This window comes from Phoenix dactylifera, chromosome 8 (genome assembly GCF_009389715.1).
Source record: "Phoenix dactylifera cultivar Barhee BC4 chromosome 8, palm_55x_up_171113_PBpolish2nd_filt_p, whole genome shotgun sequence".
Classification (NCBI taxonomy): domain Eukaryota; kingdom Viridiplantae; phylum Streptophyta; class Magnoliopsida; order Arecales; family Arecaceae; genus Phoenix; species Phoenix dactylifera.
This window is the reverse complement of record NC_052399.1, coordinates 28,199,153-28,214,210: the sequence shown is the minus strand read 5'-3', so window position 1 is coordinate 28,214,210 and position 15,058 is coordinate 28,199,153. Positions and strand designations below refer to the sequence as shown.

Genomic DNA, 15,058 nt, shown 5'->3' with positions numbered 1-15,058 from the left:
CAATTAATATTTTTTTAATATTTTTAGCAAACTTTTGCTGTTATTCATAATTCCCAACCACCCAGTAATAAATCTTAAAAAAAAACCTCCCAACTTCTATTAAAAAAAAAAACCCTCCGAACCACTCAGTGATAAATCTAAAAAACGACGAGCCTTGCCCGTGTTACCGCGGGTTTTTAACTTATAACTGGGAACGGCTCTTGGCGAGATCCAAAAAAGGATAAATAAATAAAATAAAGGAACCCAAACGCCCTTAACGGGCCCACATTCTGGAGTTTCCAATACCTAACCCCATGAAAATTGAAGAGCCCGGAAAACTGTCGAGGAAACTCCCTGGCCACTCCTTCCGTCTACCACATGATAATTGTGAATGCCCGGTACCAATGCGAGCTAAATATAAACTCCTCCTTGTTTCTAGCTGAGAAATGAGTTGGAGGAGGAAGGAGAGGGAGAAGCTGGCTTAGTCTCCGGAGGATGGCATCCCCCTCAAACTCCGCTGGCTCACCGGGAAAACATCGCCGGCTTGCCTCCCTCATCAGACTCAGCCACGGTGAACCAAGGTGGAGATGGATATTCTACTAGCCAAGGTCAAGGGATCAGCTAGCGTATATGGCACTTACAGGCTCACTACAACTTAAGGACCGGGTGGCCATCATAACAGGCGGCTCTGGTGGCATCGGAAGTACGCATTTACCACCCACCCAAGCCTCTCCCTCAGAAATAGTTGGAAGGAAAAAATTGGTAAATTATAATGTTCTTATAATTAGAATTGCAAATATAGAAATGATGGGATTCTATGAACAGTGAAGTTGTCGATGATGGCATTTGTTAATCTCGTCATGACGTGATGAAAATATTAGTTTTCTAAAAGCATGGCATTTTGTGAGGAGCATTGGTGAATCTGATCGGAAATGGTTGGAAAGAACGCTTGGTTGCATTGAGGAACATCATTCAGATGATATCATTCATATGATATTAATTGCTAGGCCATGTAGCCCAACTGCTGGTGTAACATCAGAACTCGTAAATCTATCCATCTAGTGGATTGCTGTTTGGTTGGGGAAGAGTGTTCATGGAAGTATATGGGTCTGGAGTGGCTGTTTAAATGTAGAGCCTTATGGAGCCCAAGGGCAAAAATAGGTTTTCTTTGCATACCTCAACATCAACTTACTAAGTTGAACCTCGGGCTTTGCCCTCTAAAAAGCAAACACAATGAACTGTAACGTTCTTGAAATTAGTTTCTTTAATTATTCATTTAGTGTTCACTAATTTAATGATGATTAGGTCTATTATCTGCAAATTATATGAACATATCATACACAAAATATTTGTAGTTATAACCCGGCCTGATCGTTGATCCAAAAGTTGGACCACTGCATAGAGACCTAAACCCTTGATTTTGTCAATCTTGATCTGATTTTTATAACTATCAAGTAATGCATATATTTTTATTTAAATTAAAGAACTCTGCCAAAAGTTTTTTTCTCTCCCTTTTTTGGATAAAAGAGATAGAACTTTATCAGAAGTTACAGATAAGCTATTGCTATTAGTTATAGTACATCGAATATTTTTTTTTTCCTCAACAACAGATTAACATAATGAACAGCAATTATCACCTTATCACAATGCAAAAGAGTGCTAGCAAGTCATCACTATTAGTTATGGTACACAAAATAATGTTTCTCAAATTTATAGTAACACAGCAAAAAATAAACTTCCATATTATCACAATGCCATTAGGGTGTGCAAGCCATTTGCTCCACAATCCATTGAACTTTCTACTTCTTCGCACAGTCCCTCTCCATATGGTACAAGCCGAAACCACCGCCTGTGCCTCCACAATCAATTCCAAGAACCACACTGGGAACATTTGGAGAGGACAAATGAATTCATGCTAACTATAAAAATTCATACTAAGTATAAAAGTACCACGGAATTACCTCAACTAATGTAGCAACAAAATAAAACCAATTCAAACTTCTAGACTGCCAAAAAACTTCTAGTTATACACCAATAGCAACAAATGCAGCACCATTTATAGATAGTTCATTCTTGGTCTCCTAGATTGCCACACTCATGGTGGTCATATGCTCATAGTCCCACCAAACTTATCAATTTACCTTCCAGCCTGTGCTCCTGATTGGATTACCTTGATCTAGTACAGCCAGAGGAAGAGAAATTCAGCATAAATAACAAAATAAACATAAAGGTACACAGAATGGTAATTTACAGAGTATTTATAAACTATTTATGCTCTATCACTTTCAAGCATACAGAGGACGTAATAATCAATATGTCGCTATTCATTCCAATACATAAAGCACTGCGTGCACATAAGAAGCTGAGGGATGATGAAAAGTACTCCACAGATAGCAGAATGCAGGGAGCATGAAACCATCAGGCATTGGATGTGCTCAGCAACACTGCTGCAATAGAGTGGAAGCACTTGGATGTGCTGGGACGATGGAGCCATAGCCATGGTCTTTAGACGCATGGTCCAGGGCGGGGCTTGGAGACTTGCTGAAGATTTTGGATCCCCCCTGAGGGAGACAGTAACACCGGAGAACAGAGGATTTGAGGTTCTCCAGAGGAGTCGTCGAAGATCTTAACAATGAGGCAAAAGCAGTCATCCGAAAATATTGCAGCAATAAAAACCAGCGAGCCGGGGAGCTGATACTCCTGCAATTCATCTTTGGCTTGCTTTGAGCAAACTGCTGCTGCCCCAATTTCTTGCTGTCCACCACCGAACCAAGTGTCAAAGCCTAGCAGAAGAAACAGTAAATGCATAATTGGAAGAAAGAAAAGGTACAGATGAACAGCAAAGGAGAAAAAGACGCACCAACAGAGATAACATTTCACCGGATGGTGCTGTTGCCACATCAGCCATGGCCCGTGCAGCTCGTTAATCTTAACTTTCTGATTAATGAAGTAATAGATCTCTGGCTATTTTCTCCTCTGTCTTCTTCCCTTGCTTTGGCTGGCGAGATGTGGATGCGTGAGATGTGAGCGATCTTGGGCCAGTCCTCGCCTCTCTCCCTCTCGCATCGCCTCGCCAGCAGCTGGGGGCAGCCGAAGATCGACAGGTTCTGAAGCGCTGTGAGGCTCCCTAGCCACTCCGGCACAACGGTCAAATTCTCGGGGAAATATAAGCAGAGCTGTTGGATGGTCATGAAGAAGGTGGGAGGCTGCTGTTGCTTATCCCTTTCTTCCCCCGATATGGACTTCAGGTTCCTGCAGTTCGTGGTAAAGTCTTGGAGGGAGGGCATGCGCAGCTGCAAGATGCCCTCGGGCAAACACATCATCTTATCGTCCCTGATATACAAGCTAGTAAGAGCAGTGAGATCCTGCATCCACTCCCACCGGAACGGCGATGATAGTGCTTCACAGTTATGAATACGGAGTCTTCTCAGTCTGTACAACCCTCCTGTGGTCACTGCTAATAATAGCCGATCACCCTCGATAGTAACATCCACGACTGACGGTGGGACACGTGGTGCTACCCTCAATTTGGGGCATCCGAATACCGTAAACTTTTCAAGGCAAGGGAATGCCATCACCGATTTTCCTCCTGCCGTTGCCTCTGCAGACCATTCCTCCAAATCACGCAACTCGGACATAGAGAGACTTCGTAACAAGGGAAATATACCTCCATCCCCATAAAACTCCACTCCGATTCTCCTTACAGCATTCATACACAACATTTTGAGTTCCTGAAGAAGAGGCAGGTGACCAAGCGCTGGAAGATACTCACATCTCTGGAGATCTTTCAGCTTGATCCTAACTAGATTGTGGATTGGTGAAGATGCCATCCAAGTTGGGAACTTCATACCTGGATACCTATAAATAACTAGCTTCTTCAGATTAGAGTGAGGCTGGAGACTCTCAAATACTTCCTCCACCTCTGACATGGGGGATGCTGCCGATTCCATATATGAGTGATTGTTCCACATCAGACCCAATGATTGCAGGTTTGTCTTCGATGCCAGGTCTGCTTTCGTGGCTTCCAATGGATCCTGCACATTGTCAAGGTTCGTGATTTTTAGGTAACCACTGATCAAATTTAGGTGCTCCAACTCAGAAATAGTACGTCCACGCTCTTTGCCCGCGATAAACATGTGCATTGTTTGGAGGTTAGTCAACCGGCCCAACCAACGGGGCATGCAAATCAATCTGCTACATCCATGGATGTCTAGGTTTCTGAGGCTGCTCATATTACTCATTCCCTCGGGCAAACTTTTTAGTGCATCACAATAATCGAGGTTCAAAGTCCGCAAGTTGTGAAGGCCGGTAATCGAGCCAGGTAAAGCTTCAATAGAAGTCCCCGACAAATCAAGGAGCTTAAGATGTTTTAACTTGCTGATTGTGCAGGGCAACTCTTTGATGCCAGCTCGAGATAGATCTAATGCACGGAGATGAGTAAGGGATGACATCGCATAGATGGTAAATTCTTGATGAATATCAAACCTCATCCTATTCAATGAAATAAGTGATCTCAGTTTGTTTGCTTCAAAATCAGCCTTTAAAGTCGTCGACGACATGTTATACTCACAAAGAAATGATGAATACCGACATCCATGTGGAATTCTTGTCTTCATGCCCACCTTCGTGATCGAGGACTCATCTCCTGCGATAGAACACGCAAGATCATGCACCAAGTCATGCATCTTGCATATAATTATGTTGTTACTGAAATCTTTTATCGCATCCTGAAAAAAGGATCTCCACAACAAGCTATTGAAGTATCGGTTGCCAACTTCCTCTTCAAGCATATCACCGTCCGATGTTTGGATGAAACCTTCGGCAATCCACAGCCGAATCAGTTTCTCCCTTTCAATTCTATAATCTTTTGGAAATATCGAACAATAAGCAAAACACTGCTTTAAATCAGAAGGCAAATGATCATAACTCAACTGTAGTGCTGGTAATATACTATTCTCGTTTACAGGCAATCTCCATAGTTCGCTATCTCTGACTTGCAACCACTCCTTCTCCCCTCTTCTAGAGCTCATTAGACTTCCGAGAGCCTTTGCAGCCAAGGGCAAGCCCCCACATTTTTCAACGATCTCCTTTCCAATTTCAACCAACCTTGGAGTCTCTTCTTCTCTTCCTGGCCCAAATGCTCTCTGCTTGAACAGAGTCCAGCAGTCAGCGGATGTCAAGCCTTGCAAATTATGCGGAGCCACCGTTCCCATGATCCTGGCAACCACATGGCTTCGTGTTGTAGTTATGATCTTGCTTCCTTGCCGGCCACATCTCAGTAAGGTCTTCAGTCTCTCCCACTCTGCTTCAACCTCGTTCCAGACATCGTCCAGAACAAGCAAGAATCTCCTCCCACCCAGTTTCGTCTGGAGTTCACGTTGAGCAGCTTCCAAGTTTGAGGCTTCACACCCAATAATATTTTTAATAATTGCCTTGATGCTAAAATCATCAGAAACACATACCCACGATGTAAGATCAAAGTGCTCTTTTATCCCCTGAGCATTATAAGCTAGCTGGGCAAGTGTGGTCTTCCCAACTCCGCCCAACCCAACTATTGGAAGCACCGAGACATCACTCCTATCATCTGCACCGACCAAGAAATTTACGATCTTTTCTTTGTCTTCACCTCGTCCATAAACATCGGACTCAATCACATATGAGAAGGTCTCTCGATCGAGAGTCCTTCTTGAGGTGGATCCCTCTGCCAGATGGAATTTTGACCTCTCTTCCGCGATCTCGCCCAATCTCTTATTGATCTTTTTTATCTTGTGAGCCATCTTATAGCGAAAAGCAATTTGGTTGTCAGGAGAGAAGAAGTCGCTTACCTTTCCGATCAGCTGGGTACGTCTCTCCATCCGTCGCGGCAGCGCTTCGTACCGGAACTCATCCACCACGTCGTCGGCATCGAAAGCTGCATCCTTGAGCTTCCTCAGCCAACCATTCAGAGCTTTGTCGCGGATGGATCTCCTCTCGGCATCATCGAGTACATCGCCGATCGTCGACAGCACGCTCTGCAGCCTCTCAATGTCAGAGTTGACGCTCTGCGCCAATCCCAGCTCTTCCCAAAATCTAGAACCCAGCTTCTCGATCACGACTTCCAGAACAGGAGAGGCAACTGCCATTGCTGCTGCTTCTGCCATCGCGGAACGCTTCAAGGATAGATTTGAGCAAGAGATTGTAATCGGTGAGGGCTTGGCGAGCGGAGGATGCTTGGGGGTTTCCAAGTTGACCACACCAAGCACTGATGAAGAAGAGTCTTGAGATGAGAGAGTCTTGAACCAATAATCGAGGGAGGACAGGGCCTAGATATCTTTTTGCATCAATAATGGAGGGGGACAAGGCCTAGTGGGAGCTGGGGAATCTTTTTTTTTTTTTTTTTCTTTTCAAGAAAACAGAAATCGAGATATGGACACTTCACCAACCCCAATCAAAATTATATCGCAGTCCAAGTAATCTAATTGGCATGTTTTTCCGTCACAGATCTAATAAAATATGAAAGAACTAATTTCTGATTCAAGAGAAACCAGAATTCCACCCCCCCAAGTAACAAGTTTTATTGGTACGTGGATCAAAGGAGGTACTCTTTTAGCACATTTGTCATCGACATCCAGCTCGGAGCTTCAAATCGAGGAACATAAATTGGAATTAAAAAAGAAATAAATATAGGAACAAATTTTAATGTCAAATATTTTAAAATCTGAGAATTGGAAGCAGAATCAATCTTTAGGGAAGGGTTAGGTAACAAAGTTTATTATTTCTCATTCTAAGTGTAGCAGGTATATTAAATATTTGTGTCGCAAAAATATAATAAAAAACTTGCAAAGTTCTTTATGTGTTTGTATGCTTGTCTGCTTATTTTTTGTGATAATAGTTCAACTTTTTTCATGATGCTAAGTTTATACGTAAAAGAAAAAATTTTTCAAATTGCTTTTGTTCATGGATAGCCTAAATAGATGAAATATAGATTAAATATGTTAGGGGCGCTAATAATGGCAAGTTTATTTAATAATATAAATGAAATGCTATGTGTCTATATTTTGGGTGCACCAAGATGGTCAAGCTCTCTTTATAGGATTTTGGCAATTATGGCTAGATTGGTTAGAAACTTATTTCACTATTTGTAGAAATATTAATATTTAGAAGGTAACTTTTGCCTAGTAAATAAACTAGCTTAGTAAATAAAACTTACACCACCTTACGGGATCAAGCATAAGTTTTTACATAAATAATGCATTATTTACAAACAATAACAATTATCTCAAAATAAAGTATTTCATAGTACAATATGATAAAGCAAGTCACAAAATCAATCATGCATACACAAATTATCAATATTTCATAAATATGGTTCCAAGTTTATATTGTAAATAAATTCATAAATCATTTTGTGCCATTTAGTCACATCATAGGTCAAAATATTGTTTATCAATATTTATGCTTAAGTCACTTTGTACCCAAGAAAGAATCATATTTTCTAATCAATAAAGTATTATGATTCGTACGCCAGTTTTATACTAGCTGGCAGGGGCTAGGTTCGTATGGATGCTAGCTCCAAAGTGTTGATTAATCCTTCGTTCTAGGAGTTTTCATAGCTATTTGAGAGCACATAAAAATATTTATACTTTTTCTTAAAATATACACATAAGTAGGTGGTAAAACACTAAATGGTATGATAAAATTTATATTTGATAAATGTACTATTTTCATTAACAACATTCACGGAAGCTCACTCAAAATCGCGTCTTTGTAGTTGATTCCTATTATAAGTTTGTCAACAATGGCAGTCTCATTTGGCTATATTATAAACTCATCTGAAAGGCTGCTATCCCATAAAAGGTCGAGGTATTTCTTTGGCTTGCCTTGCATAACAAACTCCACACTAGCGAAGTCTTGGCTACGGAAGACTGGCAAGTAAGTCAAGGTTGTGTTGTATGTGGCTCAAGGGAGAAATCTATCTATTCCTCATTTATTTACCAAATGCTGCTTTGCCCGTAGTTTGTAAAACGCCATCAAAATTCAATTAAGACTAACAGGGTGGCCTTCAAACATGCATGATCTTTGGACAAGGTAACGTGGTTTTAACAAAGCCGATACATGTTAAACTACTGACTGTTGGATGTTATAGAAATGGAAGATAGCTTGTCCTCATGGCTTGTACCTAGAGCCCACAAAAGCATCACACATAGTTGTGGTCCATCAGGTCGTCAATGGAGTCCTCTTTGCATAATTAGGGAGGAAAGGGCACTTTGAAAATGGTAAAATTTTTAACTTATTATATGATGATCCATAATAATTAATGTTTATTATTCTTTTAATGGAGATAGATGGCCTGATCCTGTTATATTGACATAGTAAAATAAATCAATGGTATTAACTGAAGGTTTTAAAATTTTGATATTAAAGTGTATCTCGAGGAAAGGATGTTATTGTATTTTTTTTTCTAAAAAAATAATTATGCTAGGCTGAAGTAGCTCCAATTTAATATTGTTGACCCTAAAAGTTTGATTTTAATGATGCAAAATATTTGAGTAAAAAGTTTACTAATCAGTTGCTTTGAGCATACTTGAATGTTTATAAAAAACCAAAAAGAAAGCCTTCAGTAACTCTCAATTAAAAATTAATTATTCAAAGGTCTGCACAAAGAAACTTGAATCAAACAAATATTTTGTGCATAATGTCCTTTCCATCTCGTTCTCGGAAAAGAAGCAGGATTCACATGAGGCTGAAAGGGTGTTCCTTGTTATCAAATTACAGGTAGGTCAGAACAGGAATGCACCCTGAATGAATACTTGATGGTCATGGTATCTCAGAGGAAGCCTTTATGATTCTATAATGGCATGAAATTAAGCCATAGACTGTTAAGTAATTTGATAACTGCGTTAACGAGCAAAACAAATCTTTTGCTTGCTAATGTATTCATAATAAAGCCAGTCGTCATATGTAGCCTCCTGAAAACATGAAGCCAGAGTTACCTTGGGGCTGGATTTACTACCTCGAGCTTTGCTACTAAAAAGTTAATAATAGTAGAGATTTGATGTAATTAAGCAATCTAACTCTAAGCACATGTGATGCATGCCTGAAAAAGCATGTGCAGCTACAATGTCCATTTGATTTAGTGTTTTTCTATGACTGTAGAGTAGAAAACTTAATGCATGTACTCAGATTGGGATGCGGATCTTCTCTTGTTTCTATCACAAAGCAGGATTAAGTCCTGGAGCGTATGCATGCCTGCATGTACGCGTGTAGTACCAAATCAATAGGTTGTAAATTAAACTTCACGTCCAGCCAATGGTTTCTCATATATATATATATATATATATATATATATATATATATATATATATATATATATATATATATATATATATATATATATATATATATATATATATAACTTGACTTATATCTCCATCTCTTTTAAGAAGGCTAACTATCTGAGTTTTCTTCTTTTTGTTTTTTGAAATTAGAAACTTATCCTCCAGCCAGAAGTGGGGAAGCATGAATGAGTTGGATGGAGTCGGGCGCATGGACAGATGAACCCCACCCCCCCCCCCCCCCCCCCCCCCCCAAAAAAAAAGAGGAGAAAGCTTTTTTTTTTTTGGTGAAATAAAGAGGAGAAAGCTTAGAGACACAAAAAGGAAAGAAACGTTACAATCACCAACACTTGGATTGTTATGGACAAGAGAATCTTTTGTGGGCACCACTGGTTTTTTTCATGTATTATTTTGTATTTGTCCTGCACCTGGGAAAAATTGCGAGGGTAAAGTTTCTTTCTCACCCGACTTGCATCAAGTTTTAAGCACATTGTACCAGATACGACATGTTGGTTGTAATGTCCCTTTGCTTCTCCTGCTGCTAACTTATACATTTATATAAAGTATAAAAATAATTACAAAAAACAACATACAAAACTCTACTGTTTTATATTGTTGATCTAATTTTTAGTCGAATGGGGTTTAACTGTGAGCTATCAGATCAGTCCAACCATCTTTTTTTTTAAATTCATCTCTATACGCGTTGTTTTGCAGTTGGACCGATCCATCCTGTCATGCCCCGAATTCGGTTCGTGACATGGCCATGCTATTACAAACCTTTGCACGCAATAACACGCAGCCACTTCAAAAATTCAAATTAATTATGAACAATTGATTTCATGAATCTCATCAAATGTTTCATCAGTAAGGAATGATTACAGAGTATCTAAAAATATCAACATTTAATATTTCACTTTTTCCATAACAACATGTCACGCTCCTTGTTCCTAGCATCTCCTATTATCTGTAAGAATATAAATAAATTGGTGTGAGCTATAAAGTTCAGTAAGTAACCATGCATAATCTTATCAGATCAATCATAATGCTTTGCATGCCAGCGTACTATTTCAAGAAACTAACAGTTGTAACAAAGTAAGTATTTCATATAAACAAACCAGTGATAAAACTATGCATGTCCATTTATACAACTTCATAAATATGGTTATGCATCATAAAACTTTTGCCATTATCCCATACTTTGAAATCCGTACTCATCATTATTCATGCTTTGAAATCCGTACATACTATTATTCATGCTTTGAAATTCGTGCTTGCTATTATTAATGCTTTGAAATTCGTGCCCTCAAATAATAGTGCAGCTATGGTCACTATTATTACCCGTGACAGGGCCATAATCTTTACCAACTATTATTTTCCGTTGGCAGGGTCTAAACCAAGCTATTATAACCCGCTAGCGAGGGCCGTATGCCGAGCTACTATAACCCGCTGGCGAGGGCCATAATCTTTGCCAACTATTGTTCCCCGTTGGCAGGGTCTAAACCAAGCTACTATAATCCGCTGGCGAGGGCCATATGCCAAGCTACTATAACCCGTTGACGAGGACCATAATCTTTGCCAACTATTGTTCTCCGTTGACAGGGTCTAAACCAAGCTACTATAACCCACTGGCGAGGGCCGTATGCCGAGCTACTATAACCGGCTGGCGAGGGTCATAATCTTTGCCGACTATTGTTCCCCATTGGTAGGGTCTAAACCAAGCTATTATAACCCGCTGGCGAGGGCCATATGCCGAGCTACTATAATCCGCTGGCAAGGGCCGTACATAGCAATCTGAGAATTCATATACCATATCATGCTTTTCATGAATCTTATTTCATAGATACATTGGAAAATGAATGATGACATCATGATGAATAAAACTCATGATCATGCTGAAAACTTTATTTTTTCCATACAACATTCTACATCATCATAATTATGTGTAAATAATATAATAATCATAATGGATGCTATTTATCCAAAATCATGCAATCATTTGTTAACACATGCTTGATCCTAATTTTGTGAAAACATAAATAATCATATACAATTGCATAATCAAATAGTCATAAATATTTAATAAAACATAAGATTATATTAGGGTTGCATACTTTTTCCATAATTCAAATTGCATAAATAATACGTGTTCATCTTATAAAACGTGATACATGATCCATAATAAGATTAAGACATGTTATTTACCTAAATCACTCGCCAAATGCCAATTCTTCAATTACCTATCAAATTATTTGTTAATTGCACGTTCAACTTCATTTATTTACATCTTTCTTAATTAATCAGTTTACAACCCATCTATAGGACCCAATTTCATTCTTCGGTCTCTAACCTGGTCCAATTTCTGATTTAGGTCTATTCAAATCCTCAATTTGGGTCTGACCCAATGTCTGAGTTCAGTCTAACCAATTTTTTGGTTCAAGTTTGACCCAATTTCTGGTTCAGATCTGGGTCAATTGCATTCAGGCCGAAAGTTTAATTAGATTCTGGATCAGGCCCTTGGCCTGGTTCAGTCACTGGGCCCATTTGTATTCAGGCCCAGAAACACAATTAGTTAATTTATAATTAAACCTTATCAGATCTAATTAATTAAAAAGGGACCTTGACTCAGCCCATATTCAATTTAACCCTTTTATTAAGGTTTGGGCTCCTTAGACCCAATCTAATCTTAGGCCCTTATAATTACAATTATTTGAAGCCATCCCAAGGCCCATTAAGGCATTTTTCCTTCATATTAATGGTTCCCTAATTTAGTGATTAGGACATTTGGGCCCTAAATTCAATAGCCCAATTTCCCATCTCGGTGGGATCATGATGCAGATGACCTACTCCTCCAAATTCCAAAACCCAATTACTAGGCCCATGAAAAACCCATTTTTCCTCTTTCATTTTCTACTTCTCCCCTTTCACTTTCTTCCTTCTACTTCCCGATCTAAACCCATTTTCCCCACCTTCTTCCATTTTCCATCCCGATCTCCTCCCCCTCTTCTTCTCTTCCCCCATGAAGCTAGGAGGCAAGCTCGGAAGGGCGCTCGGGAGGAGGCCGGCCTGAAACCGGCGGCGCTGCGGCCAACCAGCGGCGCCCGCGGTCCGACCTGCAACAGCCGCGGCCCGGCTGACCGCTCTCCTCCTCCACCTCCAGTGGAGGAGATGGGGCACGGGCATCCCTCGAGAAGCAGAGGAATCGGCCGAAGCCGATGGTGTCCGCGTAGAGCGCGGCCGACGCCCGCGGTCGGCCCGATGGCGTCCACGGTGCCCCGAGTCAGAGGCCAAAATAGGGAGATCCCCCTTCGGCTCGTCTTCTCCGATCACCTTCGGCCGAGATCAAACCGGTTCCACCCATAGGAACCGGATTGCACAAGTCGAGGACCATTCCCATGAATCGGGAGGTAGGTTTGCATTTAAGGATTTTTAGATCTAGGTTTTAATGGAAAGGAAAATCACAGTTGAGTGGAAGGGGAAGGCTAATTCGGCCTGGGCCGTCCATGGCCTTCGATCGATCGATCCAACGTTGGATGACGGCCGCTCACAGCGAGATCTTCCCCTTCCTTCCTCCTCCTCATCTTCCATTCTTCTACCCTTCCTCTTCTTCTATTTTTCTTTTTATTTCTCTAATTTTCTTTTGTTTTGATCATTTATCTGGATAGATCGGAATATGAAATGGAAAGAACAGAGTGATCAGAAGACTCGCCTAGCTCCGGGAAGGAGCTATGAGTGACGATGTCGAGCTGGGGTGCCTCCTCCTCTGGCGCCGCCGCTCCCAATCCAATTTCTTGTGGCAGGAGAAAGAAGGTAAGAGGTAGTGAAGGGTGGTTGATGGAATCTCACAGAGGAAGCCATGGCATTTATAGCCTCATGGAAAGGAAGATAAAGGGAGAATAGCCACTGTTAAGCGGTTATAACCGCCTCAACAGCTTCCTTTCCAAAGCTACCACTGTTGGACCTCCAGATGGGCCACCGACTACGATCCAAGTCGGCCTATCTGGACCCAATAATTACACATCCGATCCGATCAGCGATAGATCTAATCTAATTAATAATTTTTAATATTTTTAGCAGATTTTTGCTGTTATCATAATTCCCAACCACCCAGTAATAAATTTTAAAAAAACTCCCAACTTCTATTAAAAAAAAAAAACCCTCCAAACCACTCAATAATAAATCTAAAAAATGCCTCCTGGCCTTGGTAGTAAAACGTTCTTTGTTACCGCGGGTTTTTATCTTAATTGTAACTGGGAACTCCATGTGTCATGACTCTTGGCGAGATCCTAAAACGATAAAGTAATAACATAAAGGGACCCAAAGGCCCTTGACGGGCCCACATATGCAGTTTTCAATGCCAAAACACATGAAGATTGAGGAGCCCGGAAACTGTGAAGAAACTCCCTTGGCCGCTCCATCCATCTGCCACATGATAATTGTGAATGCCAGTGCCCATGTGAGCTAAAATATAACTCCTTGTTTCTAGCAGAGAAATGAGTTGGAGGAGGAAGGAGAGGGAGAAGCTAGGCTAGTCTCCGAAAATGGCATCTCCCTCAAATTCTGCTAAATCACCGAGCAACAACGCCGGCTCGCCCCCCTCATCGAACTCAGCCAGTGAACAAGGTGGAGATGGATATCCGACTGGCCAGGTCAATGGAGCAGCTGGCCTATATAGTACTACAGGCTCGCTGCCACTTAAGGACCGGGTGGCCATCATAACAGGAGGCTCCGGCGGCATCGGAAGTGCAATCACCACCCACCTAACCTCCCTCGGTGCCAAGGTAGTCATCGGCTATGTTGGCGACCCTGCGCCGGCCGACAGCCTTGCCTCCTCCCTCAACAACTCCATCACTGCTGATTCCGGCCCATGGGCCATTGCAGTCGAAGCGGATACGTCGAAAGAGGAGAAAGTGAAGTATCTCTTTGACACGGCCCAGTCCACTTTTGGCCCAAAAATCCATATCCTCGTGGCAGCCGCTGGTGTCCAAGACCCCAAATACCCACCACTTGCTGAGACGACATTAGAGCAATGGGAGTGGGTGTACAACATAAACGCCAAGGGGACGTTCCTTTGCTGCCGGGAAGCAGCAAACCGGCTTGTTCGAGGTGGCGGAGGTAGAATTATAACAATGTCGTCATCGACGGTGGGCTCGTTGAGGCCTGGGTATAGTACATACTCATCGACCAAGGGTGCGATCGAGGTGATGATGAAAATCCTAGCGAAGGAGCTGAGGGGAACTGGGATCACGGCGAATGCGGTGGCGCCGGGGCCAATCGCGACACCATTGTTCTACGCCGGAAAATCGGAGGAGCGGATAAGGGCGGTGGTGGCTGAGAGCCCAATGGGCCGTTTGGGTAGGCCTGAAGATGTGGCCCCTATGGTGGGCTTCTTGGCCAGTGATGCCGGGGAGTGGGTCAATGGCCAGATCATCCGGCTGAATGGTGGATATGTTTGATTGCAATCACTCCCTTTTTGTGTTTCCTGCAAATATGAGAATTGGTTGATTATAGTGTTGCCACGAGTGCAGACGATGAATCAGCATGGTTTAGGTATGAGGTACCATGTCATTCTTCTTTTTTTTTTTTACACCTAACTCAGCATGACACTCTTGGCTATGATAAACTCTGTTATTCTCCATGACAATCGTTACAGCAACACTTCCCATGCCTCAAATGTCCACGATTTCCATTCTTCCATGACGTCCAGTGTCGCATTTGTCCCCAAGACACCAAGCATATTCTCTATACTGAAAAGCTGATCAATTTAT

General features: G+C 41.5%; 2 protein-coding genes across 4 annotated transcripts; one reads left to right on the top strand and one right to left on the bottom strand.

Moving 5' to 3' along the window:
* Positions 1-1,997: 1,997 nt before the first annotated feature.
* On the bottom strand, positions 1,998-6,306 carry LOC103700104 (putative disease resistance protein RGA1). Of its 3 annotated transcripts, XR_005513121.1 has the most exons (3): positions 2,840-6,304; positions 2,363-2,733; positions 1,998-2,155 (listed from the first exon to the last, which is right to left on the bottom strand). XR_005513121.1 is itself a non-coding variant. In XM_039129440.1 (2 exons), exon 1 carries the CDS (start codon positions 6,117-6,119, stop codon positions 2,880-2,882), a length of 3,240 nt encoding a protein of 1,079 aa, XP_038985368.1. In that variant the 5' UTR covers positions 6,120-6,306; the 3' UTR covers positions 2,195-2,762; positions 2,840-2,879. The 3 variants fall into 3 exon arrangements, 2 of the variants coding, with proteins under 2 accessions (XP_038985368.1, XP_038985367.1); XM_039129440.1 differs by lacking the exon at positions 1,998-2,155 and having other exon boundaries at positions 2,195-2,762; positions 2,840-6,306; XM_039129439.1 differs by lacking the exon at positions 1,998-2,155 and having other exon boundaries at positions 2,195-2,733.
* A 7,413-nt stretch (positions 6,307-13,719) lies between these two features.
* Positions 13,720-14,798, top strand: LOC120111676 (NADPH-dependent aldehyde reductase-like protein, chloroplastic). The gene has a single exon (XM_039129438.1). The coding sequence runs from the start codon at positions 13,832-13,834 to the stop codon at positions 14,744-14,746; it is 915 nt and encodes a 304-aa protein (XP_038985366.1). The 5' UTR covers positions 13,720-13,831; the 3' UTR covers positions 14,747-14,798.
* The last annotated feature ends 260 nt before the right edge of the window (positions 14,799-15,058 follow it).

Excerpts from the sequence above, each read along its gene's own strand:
- LOC103700104 (XM_039129440.1), bottom strand. The coding sequence starts at position 6,119 with ATGGCAGAAGCAGCAGCAATGGCAGTTGCCTCTCCTGTTCTGGAAGTC.
- LOC120111676 (XM_039129438.1), top strand. The coding sequence starts at position 13,832 with ATGGCATCTCCCTCAAATTCTGCTAAATCACCGAGCAACAACGCCGGC.